The sequence below is a fragment of the Oncorhynchus clarkii genome, chromosome 17 (assembly GCF_045791955.1).
Source record: "Oncorhynchus clarkii lewisi isolate Uvic-CL-2024 chromosome 17, UVic_Ocla_1.0, whole genome shotgun sequence".
NCBI classification, from domain to species: Eukaryota; Metazoa; Chordata; class Actinopteri; order Salmoniformes; family Salmonidae; genus Oncorhynchus; species Oncorhynchus clarkii.
This window is the reverse complement of record NC_092163.1, coordinates 13812546-13834456: the sequence shown is the minus strand read 5'-3', so window position 1 is coordinate 13834456 and position 21911 is coordinate 13812546. Positions and strand designations below refer to the sequence as shown.

Genomic DNA, 21911 nt, shown 5'->3' with positions numbered 1-21911 from the left:
TCGTCAGTAGGCTACAGTAACCTATTTGACATCGTCAGTAGGCTACAGTAACCTATTTTACATCGTCAGTAGGCTACAGTAACCTATTTTACATCGTCAGTAGGCTACAGTAACCTGTTTTACATCGTCAGTAGGCTACAGTAACCTGTTTTACATCGTCAGTAGGCTACAGTAACCTATTTTACATCGTCAGTAGGCTACAGTAACCTATTTTACATCGTCAGTAGGCTACAGTAGGCTACAGTACAACCTACAGTAACCTGTTTTACATCGTCAGTAGGCTACAGTAACCTATTTGACATCGTCAGTAGGCTACAGTAACCTATTTGACATCGTCAGTAGGCTACAGTAACCTATGCTTCAGAAGGGAGGGGGAGGTAGCCTACATCCATGCTGGCAGGCAGACACTGGAATATGTTTCTGAGTGACAGAGTGAGGGCTTTGCATTTGTTTGTTTGTTTTTGTGGGACTGGAAAAAAATGCCTGGAACATTTAAAGAACGTTATTAATCTGACAGAGTGAGGGCTTTGCGTTTGTTTGTTTGTTTTTGTGGGACTGGAAAAAAATGCCTGGAACATTTAAAGAACGTTATTAATCTGTTCCCATGCTTTTAAAATAACGGTTCTGTTCCGGAACAGTATAGATTACTTTCGGTTCTGTTCCTCAAATAGTTTCGTTTTTTTTCGGCTTTCGGTTTTGTTCCCTGAATCGTTTCCAACCCCTGATCTAGAGCCATAATCATTATGCTTAATTTTTCTGCATGTCTAAGCATAGGGTACCTCTTGATTTGTCTGTATCCTCCTGACGGGTGGTTCTTTTTTTTAATAGAAACTAAATATGCTTCTCTGCAAAAATCTGGGTAAAAGATTGGAAGGAATGTGAGTCTTTTTCAGTACATTTAGCAATTGCTTGTCTTTCTCAAGTCTACCAACCTTGCCAGCATGGCATGCCAGCTAAGATAGTTTGACAAGCTAGCTACTCCAACATCATTGATTGCTGAAATGGCAAATTGGTAGCTAGTTATGCAGTTGGGTTAGCTAAAGCCAACTTGATAAAATTGCTACTAGGTGGCTAGTAGTGTAACAGAGAAACAACAAAACATAAAAAATATGTATATTTACAGTACCAGTCAAAAGTTTGGACACACCTATTCATTATATTTGTTTAATATTGTTTGTACTATTTTCTACATTGTAGAATAATAGTGAAGACATCATAACTATTAAATAAGACATATGGAATCATGTAGTAACCAAACAATTATTATATATATATTATATATTATTAACAATTATTCAAAGTAGCCACCTTTGCCTTGATGACAGCTTTGCATACTCTTGGCATTCTCTCAACCAGATTCCCTATTTGGTTAAATACCAAGTCCATATTATGGCAAGAACAGCTCAAATAAGTAAAGAGAAACAAGAGTCTGTCATTACTTTAAGACATGAAGTTCAGTCAATCTGGAAAATTTCAAGAACTTTGAAAGTTTCTGTAAGTGCAGTCTCAAAAACCATCAGGCTCTATGATGAAACTGTCTCTCATGAGGACTGTCACAAGAAAGACCCAGAGTTACCTCTGCTGCAGAGGATAAGTTCATTAGAGTTACCAGCCTCAGAAATTGCAGCCCAAATAAATGCTTCACAGAGTTCAAGTAACAGACACATCTCAACAGAAACTGTTCAGAGAAGACTGCATGAATCAGGCCTTCATGGTCGAATTGCTTCAAGAAACCAATACTAAAGGACACCAATAAGAAGAAGAGACTTGCTTGGGCCAAGAAACGTGAGCAATGGACATTAAACCGGTGGAAATCTGTCCTTTGCTGTGATGAGTCCAAATTTGAGATTTTTGCTTCCAACAGCCGTGTCTTTGTGAGACGTGGAGTAGGTGAACGGATGATCTCCCCATGTGTGGTTCCCACCGTGAAGCATGGAGGTGTGGGGGTGCTTTGCTGGTGACAGTGTCTTTGATTTATTTAGAATTCAAGGCGCACTTAACCAGCATGGCTACCACAGCATTCTGCAGTGATACACCATCCCATCTGGTTTCCACTTAGTGGAACTATCATTTGTTTTTCAATGGGACAATGACCCAAAACACACCTCCAGGCTGTGTAAGGGCTATTTGACCAGTGAGAGTGATTAGGTGCTGCATCAGATGACCTGGTCTCCACAATCACCTGATCTCAACCCCATTGAGATGGCTTGGAATGAGTTGGATAGTTGTGATGTCTTCACTATTATTCGACAATGGAGGAAATGGTAAAAATAAAGAAAATCCCTTGAATGAGTAGGTGTGTCAGAGAAGCATTGCCTGTACAACCGCTGTAAAGCTCAGGTGTTTTTTACTGCAGCTAAGCTGAAATCAGGGCAGAGTACCCAGGGGTATACTAAAAACACTTCTCCAGGTTACAGAGAGAGACAAAAGATGTCCACTCCTACACTCTCTTCCTCTACTACTCTATACAAAGCACTTTAACTTTAAAACACACAGCTTGCTATTCGAGGTCGACGTTTACTTTTCGTGAGCTGTCACTTATATCCCATTGAATCTTCATTACAGAACAGGGACAGAAGGCTTGGTGCTTGTATATAAATATTCATATTTCATACTCATGATTTGTGCATCACTGCTATGTCAGTGTGCGCATCCTGGTAACGGAACAACGCAATGCAACCGGGACACACACTACTGTGTGTGTGTGTGTGTGTGTGTGTGTGTGTGTGTGTGTGTGTGTGTGTGTGTGTGTTCAAACCAACAATGACACTCCAGTTAATGCATTTATCCACTTCCCATTGTGTGCCTCTGTGAAACTGTTAAACAACGTGCCGAATATATATATTAATTATATGTTGATTATTCATGATCCACTTCATGAAGTGCGTGCATGTGTGTGTTATGTTCTCTGAACTTAGTGGAGAAGCACTCAACGCCTTGCAGGCATTGACACATTAATCACCGGTGCGATATGCTTGTTACTTCTGTGTGTGTGCGTGTAAGTATGTGTGTGTATGTGTATGGATGGCCTGTGTGTGTGTCTGTGAGAGTAGGTGAATACACACTGAATGTTGGCCCGCTGCCTGCCTTGTGAGTACAGAATCAAAGGTGATGATGCCAGGTGGAAAGTTCAGGCATACCTCTAGGTCTGACTATATGACATTTGAATACCTCTGTTTCTGATTTTGATTCAAAGCATTTCTCTTTTGTGTCTGTCAGCCAGCTGAAAAGGTTAGAGTGGGTTTAGGGTTGTCCAAAGAAGAAAATGAATGAATCCTGTACCCTGTTTTTGCCTCTAGATGTGTTCTTTATTCAGAGTGCACTCATGATTCAAGTGGAATTTTGTGTGATTCAATACAATGTATTCTGCCCCCAGTCCTTTCCCTTCGTTTCATTTCTCAGTGCATAATAACTTGAGAAATATAACTTCAACACTGACAAAATAATCCTCCTCAGACTTTTTGTTGATTTCAAAGTAGATCATGGTCGTGTTAAGTAGGGACAAAACAGAATTAAACAGAGAGAAAGCGGGAGGTACTGGTCCAATAACAAATGATCATTTTCATTTTGTGATCAAAATTCTTTGCAACAATGTGCCCTAATGAACATGCCCTGGTTACCTCGTTTCAAGCTTCCTCTACCTGTGTCTCGTAGGTTATGACACATCCAGCCCCACCACGTATGATGATGAGCGATGGGGAGGCAGGAAGCTACTGCAGGAGGTGGACACATTGGACAGTAATAACAGCATGGAAGAGGATGGGGAAAAGAAAAACTGCACCGAACCAGGTAACAAAATGAAAGAAGGAAATGAAACATCTCATATCCCTTCCTCTCTTGCCCCCGCTCCAGGTAAGAGAGAAAGAAGGAAGAAAGAGAGCACCCCGTATTCTCCCTCCCTCCCTCCGTTATTCCCATCTCCCCTTGTCCTCCCAAACTGGGGTAAAACAGACTGTTGGGTCAGATAGGCTCCCATGAGCCTACAGTACATCAATCTCACACACACACACACACACACACACACACACACACACACACACACACACGGTAGTGTTCTTTCTGGGTGTTTCAGCACTTTTCACACTTATTCTCGGTCACATTCTGGGACCCTGTAGCTTTTCTGACAAGTGAAAGTCCCCAGTTTCCATGGCGACCTCTTATCTGATCATCAACGAGCGACTTGGCCTTGACTGTTCAAGCCGGCACTCGTCGATGGGTGAATGGTGTGTAAGAATGCTTGAGTTACATGTTACACACTGCTAGATGAAATGGTGCTGTATAGAACCACAAAGGGTTAAATCCCTCAAATAAATACAACTATATTTATACAGTACTAGTCAAAAGTTTGGATACACCTACTCATTCAAGGATTTTTCTTTATTTTATATTTTATATTTGTTACTCTTCAAAGTAGCCACCCTTTGCCTTGATGACAGCTTTGCACACACTTGACATTCTCTCAACCAGCTTCATGAGGTAGTCACCTGGAATGCATTTAGAATCTCTTTCCTTCTTAATGTGTTTGAGCCAATCAGTTGTGTTGTGACAAGGTAGGGGTCCATATTATGGCAAGAACAGCTCAAATAAGCAAAGAGAAACGACAGTCCATCATTTCTTTATGACATGAAGGTCAGTCAATCCGGAAAATTTGAAGAACTTTGAAAGTTTCTTCAAGTGCAGTCGCTAAAACCATCAAGCGCTATGATGAAACTGGCTCTCAAGAGGACTGCCACAGGAAAGGAAGACCCAGAGTTACCTCTGCTGCAGATAATAAGTTCGTTAAAGTTAACTGCACCTCAGAAATTGCAGTCCAAATGAATGCTTCACAGAGTTCAAGTAACAGACACATCTCAATATCAACTGTCCAGAGATGACTGCGTGAATCAGGCCTTCATGGTCGAATTGCTGCAAAGAAAGACACCAATAAGAAAAAAGAGACTTATTTGGGCCAAGGAATATGAGCAATGGACATTAGACCGGTGGAAATCTGCCCTTTGGTCTGATGGGTCCAAATTTGAGATTTTTGGTACAAACCGCAGTGTCTTTGTGAGATGCAGAGAAGGTGAACGGATGATGTCCGTGTGTGGTTCCCACCGTGAAGCATGGAGGAGGAGGTGTGTTGGTGTGGGGGTGCTTTGCTAGTGACACTGTCTGTGATTTATTTTGAATTCGTGGCACACTTAACCAGCATGGCTACCACAGCATTCTTCAGCAATACCCCATCCCATCTGGTTTACGCTTACTGGGACTGTCATTTGTTTTTCAACAGGACAATGACCCAAAACACCTCCAGGCTGTGTAAGGGCTATTTGAAAAAGGAGAGTGATGGAGTGCTGCATCAGATGACCTGGCCTGCACAATCACCTGTCCTCAACCCAATTGGGATGGTTTGGGATGAGTTGGACCGCAGAGTGAAGGAAAAGCATCCATCAAGTGCTCAGCATATGTGGGAACTCCTTTAAGACTGCTGGAAAAGCATTCCCCATGAAGCTGGTTGAGAATGCCAAGAGTGTGCAAAGCAGTCATCAAGACAAAATATGGCTACGTTGAAGAATTTAAAATGTAGTTTAACGCTTTTTTGGTAACAACATGATTCCATATGTGTTATTTCATAGTTTTGTATGTCTTCACTATTATTCTACAATGTAGAAAAACCCTTGGATGAGTAGGTGTGCCCAAATTTTGACTGGTACTGTATATATACAGTTGAAGTCGGAAGTTTACATACGCTTAGGTTGGAGTCATTAAAACTTGTTTTTCAACCAGATGTTTACATACACTAAGTTGACTGTGCCTTTAAACAGCTTGGAAAATTCCGGAAAATGATGTCATGGCTTTAGAAGCTTCTGACATCATTTGAGTCAATTGGAGGTGTACCTGTGGATGTATTTCAAGGCCTACCTTCAAACTCAGTGCCTCTTTGCTTGACATCATGGGAAAATCAAAAGAAATCAGACAAGATTTCAGAAAAACAATTGTAGACCACCACAAGTCTGGTTCATCCTTGGGAGCAATTTACAAACGCCTGAAGGTACCACGTTCATCTGTACAACCAATAGTACGCAAGTATAAACACCATGGGACCACACAGCCGTCATACCGCTCAGGAAGGAGACGCGTTCTGTCTCCTAGAGATTAACATACTTTTGTGCAAAAAAGTACAAATCAATCCCAGAACAACAGCAAAGGACCTTGTGAAGATGCTGGAGGAAACAGGTACAAAAGTATCTATATCCACAGTTAAACAAGTCCTATATCGACATAGCCTGAAAGGCAACTCAGCAAGGAAGAAGCCATCGCTCCAAAACCGCCATAAAAAAGCCAGACTACGGTTTGCAACTGCACATGGGGACAAAGATTGTACCTTTTGGAGAAATGTCCTCTGGTCTGAAGAAACAAAAATAGAACTGTTTGGCCATAATAACCATTGTTATGTTTGGAGGAAGGGGGAGGCATGCAAGCTGAAGAATACCATCCCAAACGTGAAGCACAGGGGAGCAGCATCATGTTGTGGGGGTGTTTTGCTGCAAGAGGGACTGGTGCACTTCACAAAATAGATGGCTTCATGAGGGAGGAAAAGTATGCGGCTATATTGAAGAAACATCTCAAAACATCAGTCAGGATGTTAAAGCTTGGTCGCAAATGGGTCTTCCAAATGGACAATGACCCCAAGCATACCTCCAAAGTTGTCTCAAAATGTCTTTGTGGCCATCACAAAGCCCTGACCTCAATCCTGTAGAAAATGTGTGGGCGGAACTGTAAAAGCATGTGCAAGCAGGGAAGCCTACAAACCTGACTCAGTTACACCAGCTCTGTCAGGAGGAATGGGCCAAAATTCACCCAACTTATTGTGGGAAGCTGGTGGAAGGCTACTTGAAACGTTTGACCCAAGTTAAACTATTTAAAGGCAATGCTACGAAATACTAATTGAGTGTCTGTAAACCTCTGACCCACTGGGAAGGTGATGAAAGAAATAAAAGCTGAAATAAATAGTTATCTCTACTATTATTCTGACATTTCACATTCTTGAAATAAAGTGGTGATCATAATTGACCTCAGACAGGGAATTTTTACTAGGATTAAATGTCAGGAATTGTGAAAAACTGAGTTTACATGTATTTGGCTAAGGTGTATGTACACTTCTGACTTCAACTGTAACTGCTAAGCACCATTATTCTTAGCAGTGTACTTGACAGGTTTAGAAGCGCATTCCCCTACAGAGTTAATAAAGTGATTAAAATCTTAGGCTTTTTCTGAGTCAATTTGAAGCAGGTCTCTTATATGTTTTTCATCTTCAAAATCCCACATCCCTTCCCCATATGAACCACATCATCACCATCATCATCATCTTCCAGACCGGCCAATCCTGCATCATCTAGCCCATTGTCTATTTATAGCCCCATATGGATGGTGGAAATTTGACATTCAACTCTGTTGTAATGATGGGTTGAACTGAAGCTTGGGAGAAGGGAGGAGGAGAAGAGTGGATGGAGAGGGTTTCACTGTAGGATTGTATTGATGTTTTGTTTTCTTACCTTGAGCTATGAGATAATGATGACCCACACACGCTGTCATATCCCCTACACACACACCCTTCACCATTTACCTAACCCACCACATTCACCCTCCTTTCCCCCACTCTCTGGTGTGCTAATTAAGCAAAATTGCCACAATCAATCTCCCATCTCATCCTCCTCCCTCAAGGTCACCCTTGTGGTCTATAAAAGGGAGATAGGGGTCGGAGGTCAAGTTATTCTCCTTTCCCTGCCTATTATAGTTCACCTCTCCTTCTCCTTGTTAGAATGAAAGTGAGCGTTTAAGAGGCCAGGACTCTGGGGTGACTCCAGTGACGTGTGGCGTAAAGGTAGAGGTTGGACTAAATGATAACCTCTCCTTTCAATATGTACGCACACACACGCACGCACGCACGCATGCACACACACACACAGACACAGTTTGGACTAATAACCTCTCTTAAAAGTCTACCTTCTTTCACCCCTTTTCGTGTTCCTGGTAAAGGTAGATGTAGTGTGTGTTCATGTTAAGAGTGAGTCATGTGTTGATTTGACCTTTTGAGAAAGTGCTTTTTGGGAGGGGGAGGGGGGTGTATGATTGCGTTTATGATTGCGTGTGTCTGTGGGTGTGTTAGTGTATATTTAGAGTGTGTGCAAATTTGTGTGTCTGTGAGTGCGTATTTTTTCGTCTGTCTGTGTGTGTTATTGTCCGTGTGAGAGAGACCCTGTATGCGTGTCTGTGTCTGAGTACCGGTATCCTTGCTGCCCCAGCAGTGGAGATGGACATGTGTACAGTACAGTACAGTGCAGTACCAGTACCCTTGCTGCCCCAGCAGTGGAGATGGACATGTGGACAGTACAGTACAGTACCAGTACCCCTGCTGCCCCAGCAGTGGAGATGGACATGTGGACAGTACAGTACCAGTACCCCTGCTGCCCCAGCAGTGGAGATGGACATGTGGACAGTACAGTACAGTACCAGTACCCCTGCTGCCCCAGCAGTGGAGATGGACATGTGGACAGTACAGTACAGTACCAGTACCCCTGCTGCCCCAGCAGTGGAGATGGACATGTGGACAGTACAGTACCAGTACCCTTGCTGCCCCAGCAGTGGAGATGGACATGTGGACAGTACAGTACAGTACCAGTACCCCTGCTGCCCTAGCAGTGGAGATGGACATGTGGACAGTACAGTACAGGCCTTGATGACGCTCGGCGTGAGCTCTCCTGAAGTACCTGCAGAAGGCTTCTCTGATTGTTCTGTTCCTTCCACCAACATCCTGCTGCTCCTGTACTTCAGACGAAACCCCTCAATTCACTAACACACATACAAGAACACACACATTACACACACAAACACAAACAAACACACACACGCTGCCAGAAAGACATGAAATTACCCATAACCCGTCATTACGCCCACCTTCGATGATTTTAATTGCGGGGACCCCACTGGGTGAGTTGATTTCTGATGCTTGTTTTGGGGAATGGGGAGGAGATAGGAGAGATGAGAGGAGAGGGAGGGAGGAGGGGAAAGGAGAGAATAAATGAGGGGAGGGGAAAGGAGAGAGGCGAGGAAAGGGGAGAGGAGAGGAAAGGAGAGAGGTGGAATGGAAGGGAGGGGAAAGGAGGGGAAAGGAGAGATGAGAGGAAAGATGAGGAGCGAAAGCATAGAGGAAAGGAGGGGAGGGGAAAGGAGAGAGGATAGGAGGGGAAAGGAGAGAAGAAATGAGGGGAAAGGAGAGAGGATATGAGGGAAAAGGAGAGAAGAAATGAGGGGAAAGGAGAGAGGAGAGGAAAGGAGAGAGGCGAGGAAAGGAGAGAGGCGAGGAAAGGAGAGAGGAGAGGAAAGGAGAGAGGTGGAATGGAAGGGAGGGGAAAGGAGGGGAAAGGAGAGATGAGAGGAAAGATGAGGAGTGAAAGCATAGAGAAAAGGAGGGGAGGGGAAAGGAGAGAGGTGGAATGGAAGGGAGGGGAAAGGAGGGGAAAGGAGAGATGAGAGGAAAGATGAGGAGCGAAAGCATAGAGGAAAGGAGGGGAGGGGAAAGGAGAGAGGATAGGAGGGGAAAGGAGAGAAGAAATGAGGGGAAAGGAGAGAGGATAGGAGGGGAAAGGAGAGAGGATAGGAGGGGAAAGGAGAGAAGAAATGAGGGGAAAGGAGAGAGGAGAGGAAAGAAGAGAGGCGAGGAAAGGAGAGAGGCGAGGAAAGGAGAGAGGAGAGGAAAGGAGAGAGGTGGAATGGAAGGGAGGGGAAAGGAGAGATGAGAGGAAAGATGAGGAGTGAAAGCATAGAGAAAAGGAGGGGAGGGGAAAGGAGAGAGGAGCAGAGGAGGGGAGAAAAAAGTGGGGGACAAGAGAGGAAAGGAGGGGAGGGGAATGAGAGAGGAGAGGAGGGGATGGGAGAGAGAAAAGAGCAGAGGAGGGGAGAGGAGAGGAAAGGAGGGGAGGGGAAAGGAGAGAGGAGAGGAAAGATGGAGAAAGGAGGGGAGGGGAGAAAAGAGCAGAGAATGGGAGAGGAGAGGGGAGGAAAGGAGATAATGTATGGATGAGACTAGATAAAGATATAGAATATGCCAGAAAAGAAGAGAGGGAATAAGCCACAGGTATGGCTTCAGAGGCTTTTGGTAGTGTAGGTAGATGGGTGTTCTCACTCTTCTTCTGGTAGTGTAGGTAGATGGGTGCTCTCACTCTTCTGGTAGTGTAGGTAGATGGGTGCTCTCACTCTTCTTCTGGTAGTGTAGGTAGATGGGTGTTCTCACACTTTTGGTAGTGTAGGTAGATGGGTGTTCTCACACTTCTGGTAGTGTAGGTAGATGGGTGTTCTCACTCCTCTGGTAGTGTAGGTAGATGGGTGCTCTCACTCTTCTGGTAGTGTAGGTAGATGGGTGTTCTCACACTTCTTCTGGTAGTGTAGGTAGATGGGTGTTCTCACTCTTCTGGTAGTGTAGGTATATGGGTGCTCTCACTCTTCTGGTAGTGTAGGTAGATGGGTGTTCTCACACTTCTTCTGGTAGTGTAGGTAGATGGGTGCTCTCACTCTTCTTCTGGTAGTGTAGGTAGATGGGTGTTCTCACTCTTCTTCTGGTAGTGTAGGTAGATGGGTGTTCTCACTCTTCTGGTAGTGTAGGTAGATGGGTGTTCTCACTCCTCTGGTAGTGTAGGTAGATGGGTGCTCTCACTCTTCTGGTAGTGTAGATAGATGGGGGTTCTCACTCTTCTGGTAGTGTAGGTAGTAGATGTGTGTTCTCACTCTTCTGGTAGTGTAGGTAGATGGGTGTTCTCACACTTCTTCTGGTAGTGTAGGTAGATGGGTGTTCTCACACTTTTGGTAGTGTAGGTAGATCGGTGTTCTCACACTTCTGGTAGTGTAGGTATAGATGGGTGTTCTCACTCTTCTTCTGGTAGTGTAGGTAGATGGGTGTTCTCATACTTCTTCTGGTAGTGTAGGTAGATGGGTGTTCTCACTCTTCTGGTAGTGTAGGTAGATGGGTGTTCTCACTCTTCTGGTAGTGTAGGTAGATGGGTGTTCTCACTCTTCTTCTGGTAGTGTAGGTAGATGGGTGTTCTCACTCTTCTGGTAGTGTAGGTAGATGAGTGTTCTCACTCTTCTTCTGTTAGTGTAGGTAGATGCGTGTTCTCACTCTTCTGGTAGTGTAGGTAGATGGGTGCTCTCACTCTTCTTCTGGTAGTTTAGGTAGATGGGTGCTCTCACTCTTCTTCTGGTGGTGTAGGTAGATGGGTGTTCTCACACTTCTTCTGGTAGTGTAGGTAGATGGGTGTTCTCACACTTCTTCTGGTAGTGTAGGTAGATGAGTGTTCTCACACTTCTTCTGGTAGTGTTGGTAGATGGGTGTTCTCACTCTTCTTCTGGTAGTGTAGGTAGATGGGTGCTCTCACTCTTCTTCTGGTAGTGTAGGTAGATGGGTGTTCTCACTCTTCTTCTGGTAGTGTAGGTAGATGGGTGTTCTCACTCTTCTGGTAGTGTAGGTAGATGGGTGTTCTCACTCCTCTGGTAGTGTAGGTAGATGGGTGCTCTCACTCTTCTGGTAGTGTAGATAGATGGGGGTTCTCACTCTTCTGGTAGTGTAGGTAGTAGATGTGTGTTCTCACTCTTCTGGTAGTGTAGGTAGATGGGTGTTCTCACACTTCTTCTGGTAGTGTAGGTAGATGGGTGTTCTCACACTTTTGGTAGTGTAGGTAGATCGGTGTTCTCACACTTCTGGTAGTGTAGGTATAGATGGGTGTTCTCACTCTTCTTCTGGTAGTGTAGGTAGATGGGTGTTCTCACACTTCTTCTGGTAGTGTAGGTAGATGGGTGTTCTCACTCTTCTGGTAGTGTAGGTAGATGGGTGTTCTCACTCTTCTGGTAGTGTAGGTAGATGGGTGTTCTCACTCTTCTTCTGGTAGTGTAGGTAGATGGGTGTTCTCACTCTTCTGGTAGTGTAGGTAGATGAGTGTTCTCACTCTTCTTCTGTTAGTGTAGGTAGATGCGTGTTCTCACTCTTCTGGTAGTGTAGGTAGATGGGTGCTCTCACTCTTCTTCTGGTAGTTTAGGTAGATGGGTGCTCTCACTCTTCTTCTGGTGGTGTAGGTAGATGGGTGTTCTCACACTTCTTCTGGTAGTGTAGGTAGATGGGTGTTCTCACACTTCTTCTGGTAGTGTAGGTAGTAGATGTGTGTTCTCACTCTTCTGGTAGTGTAGGTAGATGGGTGTTCTCACACTTCTTCTGGTAGTGTAGGTAGATGGGTGTTCTCACACTTTTGGTAGTGTAGGTAGATCGGTGTTCTCACACTTCTGGTAGTGTAGGTATAGATGGGTGTTCTCACTCTTCTTCTGGTAGTGTAGGTAGATGGGTGTTCTCACACTTCTTCTGGTAGTGTAGGTAGATGGGTGTTCTCACTCTTCTGGTAGTGTAGGTAGATGGGTGTTCTCACTCTTCTGGTAGTGTAGGTAGATGGGTGTTCTCACTCTTCTTCTGGTAGTGTAGGTAGATGGGTGTTCTCACTCTTCTGGTAGTGTAGGTAGATGAGTGTTCTCACTCTTCTTCTGTTAGTGTAGGTAGATGCGTGTTCTCACTCTTCTGGTAGTGTAGGTAGATGGGTGCTCTCACTCTTCTTCTGGTAGTTTAGGTAGATGGGTGCTCTCACTCTTCTTCTGGTGGTGTAGGTAGATGGGTGTTCTCACACTTCTTCTGGTAGTGTAGGTAGATGGGTGTTCTCACACTTCTTCTGGTAGTGTAGGTAGATGAGTGTTCTCACACTTCTTCTGGTAGTGTTGGTAGATGGGTGTTCTCACTCTTCTTCTGGTAGTGTAGGTAGATGGGTGCTCTCACTCTTCTTCTGGTAGTGTAGGTAGATGGGTGTTCTCACTCTTCTTCTGGTAGTGTAGGTAGATGGGTGTTCTCACTCTTCTGGTAGTGTAGGTAGATGGGTGTTCTCACTCCTCTGGTAGTGTAGGTAGATGGGTGCTCTCACTCTTCTGGTAGTGTAGATAGATGGGGGTTCTCACTCTTCTGGTAGTGTAGGTAGTAGATGTGTGTTCTCACTCTTCTGGTAGTGTAGGTAGATGGGTGTTCTCACACTTCTTCTGGTAGTGTAGGTAGATGGGTGTTCTCACACTTTTGGTAGTGTAGGTAGATCGGTGTTCTCACACTTCTGGTAGTGTAGGTATAGATGGGTGTTCTCACTCTTCTTCTGGTAGTGTAGGTAGATGGGTGTTCTCACACTTCTTCTGGTAGTGTAGGTAGATGGGTGTTCTCACTCTTCTGGTAGTGTAGGTAGATGGGTGTTCTCACTCTTCTGGTAGTGTAGGTAGATGGGTGTTCTCACTCTTCTTCTGGTAGTGTAGGTAGATGGGTGTTCTCACTCTTCTGGTAGTGTAGGTAGATGAGTGTTCTCACTCTTCTTCTGTTAGTGTAGGTAGATGCGTGTTCTCACTCTTCTGGTAGTGTAGGTAGATGGGTGCTCTCACTCTTCTTCTGGTAGTTTAGGTAGATGGGTGCTCTCACTCTTCTTCTGGTGGTGTAGGTAGATGGGTGTTCTCACACTTCTTCTGGTAGTGTAGGTAGATGGGTGTTCTCACACTTCTTCTGGTAGTGTAGGTAGATGGGTGTTCTCACTCTTCTTCAGTTAGTGTAGGTAAATGGTTGTTCTCACTCTTCTGGTAGTGTAGGTAGATGGGGGCTCTCCTTCTTCTTCTGGTAGTGTAGGTAGATGGGTGTTCTCACTCCTCTGGTAGTGTAGGTAGATGGGTGTTCTCACTCCTCTGGTAGTGTAGGTAGATGGGTGCTCTCACTCTTCTGGTAGTGTAGGTAGATGGGTGTTCTCACTCTTCTGGTAGTGTAGGTAGATGTGTGTTCTAAACTCTTCTGGTAGTGTAGGTAGATGGGTGTTCTCACACTTCTTCTGGTAGTGTAGGTAGATGGGTGTTCTCACACTTTTGGTAGTGTAGGTAGATGGGTGTTCTCACACTTCTGGTAGCGTAGGTAGATTGGTGTTCTCACTCTTCCGGTAGTGTAGGTAGATGGGTGTTCTTACACTTCTTCTAGTAGTGTAGGTAGATGGGTGTTCTCATTCTTCTGGTAGTGTAGGTAGATGAGTGTTCTCACACTTCTTCTGGTAGTGTTGGTAGATGGGTGTTCTCACTCTTCTTCTGGTAGTGTAGGTAGATGGGTGCTCTCACTCTTCTGGTAGTGTAGGTAGATGGGTGCTCTCACTCTTTTTCTGGTAGTGTAGGTAGATGGGTGTTCTCACACTTCTGGTAGTGTAGGTAGATGGGTGCTCTCATTCTTCTTCTGGTAGTGTAGGTAGATGGGAGTTCTCACTCTTCTGGTAGTGTAGGTAGATGGGTGTTCTCACTCTTCTGGTAGTGTAGGTAGATGGGTGCTCTCACTCTTCTTCTGGTAGTTTAGGTAGATGGGTGCTCTCACTCTTCTTCTGGTGGTGTAGGTAGATGGGTGTTCTCACACTTCTTCTGGTAGTGTAGGTAGATGGGTGTTCTCACTCTTCTTCAGTTAGTGTAGGTAGATGGGTGTTCTCACTCTTCTTCTGGTAGTGTAGGTAGATGGGTGTTCTCACTCTTCTTCAGTTAGTGTAGGTAGATGGGTGTTCTCACTCTTCTTCTGGTAGTGTAGGTACGGGTAGATAGGTGCTCTCACTCTTCTCAGGGACTGGAGAATATTCCGATGAGGAGTGTTGGGTTTTAAGGAGATGGGTTTGCTCTGTGGTTTGTAGGAAGGGTAATTAGCCCTAAGCACTTGTAGGGCATAGGGTTATGTAGCAAAGGAGGCTGGTGGAGGGGAGTTATAGGAGGATGGGCTTATTGTAATGGCGTGAATGGAAAGAATGGAACAGAGTCAAACGTGGTTTCCATATGTTTGATACCGTTTCATACATTCCATTCCAGCCTTTACAATGAGTCTGTCCTCCTATAGCGCCTATCACCAGCCTCCTCTGCTATGTAGGCTATTTTCACTCTGCATCGGGCCAGAAAAGGGAAGAGAAGAGATGTGTGAGATTTCTGATAGGGCTGTGTGGTTGAAGAATAGGTGACAGACAAAGAGTGAGAGAGACCCAAATGATGTGTGGGTTTATAAGATGCTTTCATGGCCTTTGATTTACTGCTGTGAGACCATTGGACATCAGACTTGTACAGTTTGTAATGAAACAACACTAAAGGATGTTCTTAGAATTAGACCTTGTTCTAGTCATCGAAGATAAGTGTTTTCATTAGAACTAGACCTTGTTCTAGTCATCGAAGATAAGTGTTTTCATTAGAACTAGACCTTGTTCTAGTCATCGAAGATAAGTATTTTCATTAGAACTAGACCTTGTTCTAGTCATCGAAGATAAGTGTTTTCATTAGAACTTGGTTTTTCAACTCATCCGTGGATTTTTAAACATATTTTAAACATGAAATGATTGAAAACGGCTTCTTTTCTTATAACCAATCCTTGTGTTCCTTAAGTTCTCCTGTCCTTCAGTAGGATACTGTCGACAATTCCACATGCATTATCCACAAAGTCTAGACTTAACCGGTAACGTCCTCGACAACTGCGTGCCCATATGATACAGTATGCCACGATCAAATGAGAACACACACACACACGGCTGCTGTAGATGGGACCCCAGCCCGTGTGAGGCTGCGACAATGCTCTCTCCAGGGGTTTCCTGCCCTCCCAGAGGCATTCAGTCTTCCGCACACACTATCTGTTTTGGCCTTGACTTAATCAGGGTTCCCTCTGAACAGTGTGTGTGTGTGCACACTGTGTGTGTGATACCCTTAGGAAGCTAGAAGGACCAGCTGATTAATTGCAGTATGATGCCCCGGATGTCTGTAGAGGTGGGTGATAGCTAAGTAGGTAGGTATGTGTGTTTGCCTGCGTGCGTGTGTTTGTTTACCTATGTGTGTGTGTGCATGTGTGTGTGCGCGCGCGGTTATGAGGACTCCTAGCACTGTGCCCCGTAGGCTTGCAAGAAGAGATGAAGCCTTGTCTAACTCAATATACGGTTGATTAAATAAAATACAAAAATCTTCTGACTTATAACGGTCAGCTTTTACATCGTGATAAACATCAGATCTGGGTTCAACTACTATTCCAAAGCTTTCAAGTACTTTAAGTTTTTCCTCTAGCCTGCCTTGAGTTGCTGTAGCCTGCCAGATGGGTGGACTGGGCGGTTGCAGTTTCAATTCTATTTGAACCCAGGTCTGCTAATCATATTCATATTGGTGATGACCCGTCTATACCGAGAGAGATTTCCTTTGAGAAATCAACTGCTGGGTATTGTGATGCTTGAGGGGGGGGGGGGGTTCATAATAACGTAACAACAACAGCTACAGATGGTGTGTGTGTGCTTTAGTGTGCAGATTGCAGACGCCATATAGTTATTGCATGAGGAGGAGATCGTTCCTCGTGGGAATAAGACCAATCTATCTCCGCAATTAGCTTAGCAAGTTTCCCCGAAACTGTCACTGGGGTCACCACCTCTTTCTTTGCTTTTATATATATATATATATATATATATATATATATATATAAAATCTCTCTCTCTCTCCCCTCTCTCTCTCTCTCTCTCCCATCTCTCTCTCTCTCCCCTCTCTCTCTCTCTCCCCCTCTCTCTCTCTCTCTCCTCTCTCTCTCTCTCTCTCTCTCTCTCTCTCTCCCCTCTCTCTCTCTCTCTCTCTCCCCTCTCTCTCTCTCTCCCCTCTCTCTCTCTCTCCCTCTCTCTCTCTCTCTCCTCTCTCTCTCCTCTCTCTCTCTCCCTTTCTCTATCTCTCTCTCTCATTCAATTGACTTGACATGGCAAGTTCACTATTACTTTCATTGTCAAAGTATACATATATACAAATAAAAATGTATATATATAAATAAATGGTGGGACCCACAGCAATAATAATAGTGGTATTGGACATGGGATTACCATTAACAACAACTACAACAACAATATTAATGTCACGCCCTGACCTTAGAGAGACGTTTTATTTCTCTATTTGGTGAGGTCAGGGTGTGATATGGGGTGGGCATTCTATGTTTTGTATTTCTTTGGTTTTGACCAAGTTTGGTTCCCAATCAGAGGCAGCTGTCTATCGTTGTCTCTGATTGGGAATCATACTTAGGTAGCCTGTTTTCCCACCTATGTTGTGGGATCTATCTTTTTTTGTTAGCTCTGTGAAGCCAGCAGAACGTTCATTATTCCTTTTGTTGTTTTGGTTTGGTGGTCTGAGTATTAAAGCTCATGAACACTTACAGTGCCTTGCGAAAGTATTCGGCCCCCTTGAACTTTGCGACCTTTTGCCACATTTCAGGCTTCAAACATAAAGATATAAAACTGTATTTTTTTGTGAAGAATCAACAACAAGTGGGACACAATCATGAAGTGGAACGACATGTATTGGATATTTCAAACTTTTTTAACAAATCAAAAACTGAAAAATTGGGTGTGCAAAATTATTCAGCCCCTTTACTTTTAGTGCAGCAAACTCTCTCCAGAAGTTCAGTGAGGATCTCTGAATGATCCAATGTTGACCTAAATGACTAATGATGATAAATACAATCCACCTGTGTGTAATCAAGTCTCCGTATAAATGCACCTGCACTGTGATAGTCTCAGAGGTCCGTTAAAAGCGCAGAGAGCATCATGAAGAACAAGGAACACACCAGGCAGGTCCGAGATACTGTTGTGAATAAGTTTAATGCCGGATTTGGATACAAAAATATTTCCCAAGCTTTAAACATCCCAAGGAGCACTGTGCAAGCGATAATATTGAAATGGAAGGAGTATCAGACCACTGCAAATCTACCAAGACCTGGCCGTCCCTCTAAACTTTCAGCTCATACAAGGAGAAGACTGATCAGAAATGCAGCCAAGAGGCCCGTGATCACTCTGGATGAACTGCAGAGATCTACAGCTGAGGTGGGAGACTCTGTCCATAGGACAACAATCAGTCGTATATTGCACAAATCTGGCCTTTATGGAAGAGTGGCAAGAAGAAAGCCATTTCTTAAAGATATCCATAAAAAGTGTTGTTTAAAGTTTGCCACAAGACACACCAAACATGTGGAAGAAGGTGCTCTGGTCAGATGAAACCAAAATTGAACTTTTTGGCAACAATGCAAAACGTTATGTTTGGCGTAAAAGCAACACAGCTCATCACACTGAACACACCATCCCCACTGTCAAACATGGTGGTGGCAGCATCATGGTTTGGGCCTGCTTTTCTTCAGCAGGGACAGGGAAGATGGTTAAAATTGATGGGAAGATGGATGGAGCCAAATACAGGACCATTCTGGAAGAAAACCTGATGGAGTCTGCAAAAGACCTGAGACTGGGACGGAGATTTGTCTTCCAACAAGACAATGATCCAAAACATAAAGCAAAATCTACAATGGAATGGTTCAAAAATAAACATATCCAGGTGTTAGAATGGCCAAGTCAAAGTCCAGACCTGAATCCAATCGAGAATCTGTGGAAAGAACTGAAAACTGCTGTTCACAAATGCTCTCCATCCAACCTCACTGAGCTCGAGCTGTTTTGCAAGGAGGAATGGGAAAAAAATTCAGTCTCTCGATGTGCAAAACTGATAGAGACATACCCCAAGCGACTTACAGCTGTAATCGCAGCAAAAGGTGGCGCTACAAAGTATTAACTTAAGGGGGCTGAATAATTTTGCACGCCCAATTTTTCAGTTTTTGATTTGTTAAAAAAGTTTGAAATATCCAATAAATGTCGTTCCACTTCATGATTGTGTCCCACTTGTTGTTGATTCTTCACAAAAAATTACAGTTTTATATCTTTATGTTTGAAGCCTGAAATGTGGCAAAAGGTCGCAAAGTTCAAGGGGGCCGAATACTTTCGCAAGGCACTGTACCACGCTGCACCTTGGTCTACTTCTTCAGACGAACGTTACAATTAATCAGAACAACAATACAATAAAGCAATGGTAGTAGACCAGTGTCAACATGACTGAGAAGACACATGGCAAGGTGTGAAAGACAAAACAAAACAAGATGGGAAATATTATCGACATTACATTGCACTTTTCACTGGCTGTCCCTCAGGTTGTGGTCTCTCTCTCCTCTCTCCTTCTTTCTCCTTCCCTCTCTTAGCAGCTCACCGTTGAATTATAGAACCAAGGATGTTGTCCTACAGCGGAAGTCACTCCACACACCTTTAAAGATTCATCTGAAAGTGAATGAGATGGGAGATTTGAGGGAGGTTCAGCAGTCTTCCTGACTGCTAGGAACATCCTATTCCTTTAACTGTTTCCCCAGAGAGGTCAGAGGAGCTTAAAGAAACCTATGTCTTTATACATTTTTACACAGTCACACATTCCTCTTGAGTAGGTAGAGTAGGCGTAATGCTGTGGGCCAGTGCAGTACAATGAACGTCCCTGAGTTCGATAGATGAGGTGAGGCCAGGGATTTCAGTAGAAGATGTTGGGTCACATCAGCACATACCTTTGATAGTGATGAGTCCTATCTTAGGTTAGGCTTATTTCAGGTTCGGTTAAGATGATGGGCATTTAAAGTGATACAGATGTAGGATCTTAATTTGATCACTCTTTTGTTGCTGAGGATTTTCGATGCCACCGTAGGTAATGCATTTTAGCTTTGTGATTGACATAAAGTCACTGAAAACCTGCACTAACACACATATTAAGTGTTGCACTTGTCATGTAGCTTACTTTTGGCCAGCTTATCGCCTAACCACCGATCATGCAACATTATGGCCTGAAAGTTCAAATCCTCTTGCTGCAGGATTATTTTGCTGTGACAATGCTGCTCAATTGAAGCTCCCACATCTGTAGGTTCATGATGGCCTTAATGGTATCACTCGCTGTATATAACCTTAAACATCCATAGGTCTATCTGTATATCGGAGAGTGGTTACATTTCCCAACAATATACCTTCCCAAACCAATGACCCGAAGAGGGTTCTTTTAAGTTATTTTTAGTCTTTCTCATTGTCTCCCCAGGCGTGTGTCCAGCTTGGCACGCCATCCTATTGCCTAACTGACACTTTCAACTGACACACACACACACAGAACACACACCACACACACACACCTCCCTGTATAGCACCCAGGTCAGTTGTCCCTTAATCTCTGTTAACCCAGATGTAAACACTTGCGTAATTTGGTCAGCTGCGTGATTGACTTCTGTGTTCGTACCTTCGTTAAAATGTTTGTCTCCACCTTTGCAAAAGGGAAACTCTCGGCCGACGCCCCCTTGTGAAAGAGATGCTACTTTACTATCTCTCACACCTATCTGTGCTCTTACTGTAACTCAAGTCAAAGCAGTTTAACAACACTGCCTTCACCCAATCCTGAAACGTCCAAATAACCAGTGACGAAAAGCCAAAAACCAGAACTAATGCTACTCATTAGATCATGCATCCCCATTCAGTCCCGGCAGATCGGTCTACACACAGAATCTGCCCACGGGAGATTAGTTGTCCCTTAGTGTGAATTCACTCATATGTCATTCGCTGGGGGTGGATGTGATATGTCAGTTCGGAAGCCCGCTTTGACTTGTCATTGGCTGGAGGGGATTGGAGGGGAGGGGCCAGATGTCATCTCGCGTTCAAAGACTGTTGGTGTTGAATCAAGCAGACGGGTAAGAAATAACATCTAAATACTTGTTTATATTATTACCTATTATAATCTGTTCACTGGGAGTTGGCCTATATGGATTGGGCTAAATTGAAATGTTTCTTATAGAAGAAGTATGAAAAGCACATGCATAACCATGGTAACAATTGAAAGGGAACAGTTTGGAGATCATGGGAAAATGATGAGAACCAAAGGTGAGTACACAACAGTTCACCTGACTGACACAAGACTGAATCCAAACATGACATTCATTGTACTTTTAGCCGCATTTGTTGATAACGAAATCTGAAAATACTCTGGACAAATTCAGTAACATGATAAAACTGCCCCTGGAAAATGTGTTGTAGGTGCAACATAAGACAAAAACATGACAAGGGTTAGAGTGAGAGGACTAACTGGTGTCTCCATGTGGCTGCTGTGCAGCTGCGCCCGTTGAGGAACTAGAGCAAGCCCATTTGTAGTTGTTTCGTTTGGAACACAACCCTGCATCCCCGCCATCACACAATTACTGTTATTGTTTACGCAATCCAAAAACTGCCCATTTTATATATCGCTATCTGGGTCAGGTGGGTATGATTTGAAAGCTTGTTCACTTGCCGACATGGACTAGCTAAGTTATAAAATATGATATTACAGTGTTGGGCTTTCACAAGGCAATTCAAAGAAACAGATTGTAGTTTTGGTACGCATAGAAAGGAGCCAAGAGTGCATTCAGGTGCGTATGCTGCAGCAAATGTTCTTTCCAAAAAACGAACATAGGCTCCTTCTGTTCAGAACAACCAGGGTATGACGCCATGTCATCTTGTAACATTATCCAGTTAGTATTTTAAAAGTTGATTTCGACAACGATACGCTTCCATAAGATCATAGTAGGCAGCCTATCACACTGAACATTTTAAAGAATGGTCCTCTTAAGATACAGCAAATGTAAGAAATACATTACAAATGTATAGGATAGTATACAGTCGTGGCCAAAAGTTTTGAGAATGACACAAATATTAATTTTCACAAAGTTTACTGCTTCAGTGTCTTTAGATATTTTTTGTCAGATGATACTATGGAATACTGAAGTATAATTACAAGCATTTCATAAGTGTCAAAGGCTTTTATTGACAATTACATGAAGTTGATGCAAAGAGTCAATATTTGCAGTGTTGACCCTTCTTTTTCAAGACCTCTGCAATCCGCCCTGGCATGCTGTCAATTAACTTCTGGGCCACATCCTGACTGATGGCAGCCCATTCTTGCATAATCAATGCTTGGAGTTTGTCAGAATATGTGGGGTT

General features: G+C 43.7%; 1 protein-coding gene across 1 annotated transcript in view; it reads left to right on the top strand.

Annotated features, from left to right (window-relative positions):
• The window catches only part of LOC139369592 (sodium/potassium/calcium exchanger 3-like), a 73797-nt gene that overhangs the window by 4730 nt on the left and 47156 nt on the right, over positions 1-21911 (top strand). Inside the window, exon 2 of the mRNA XM_071108844.1 lies at positions 3655-3789. Coding sequence (XP_070964945.1) covers positions 3655-3789 — 135 coding nt within the window. The remainder of the gene's footprint in view (positions 1-3654; positions 3790-21911) is intronic.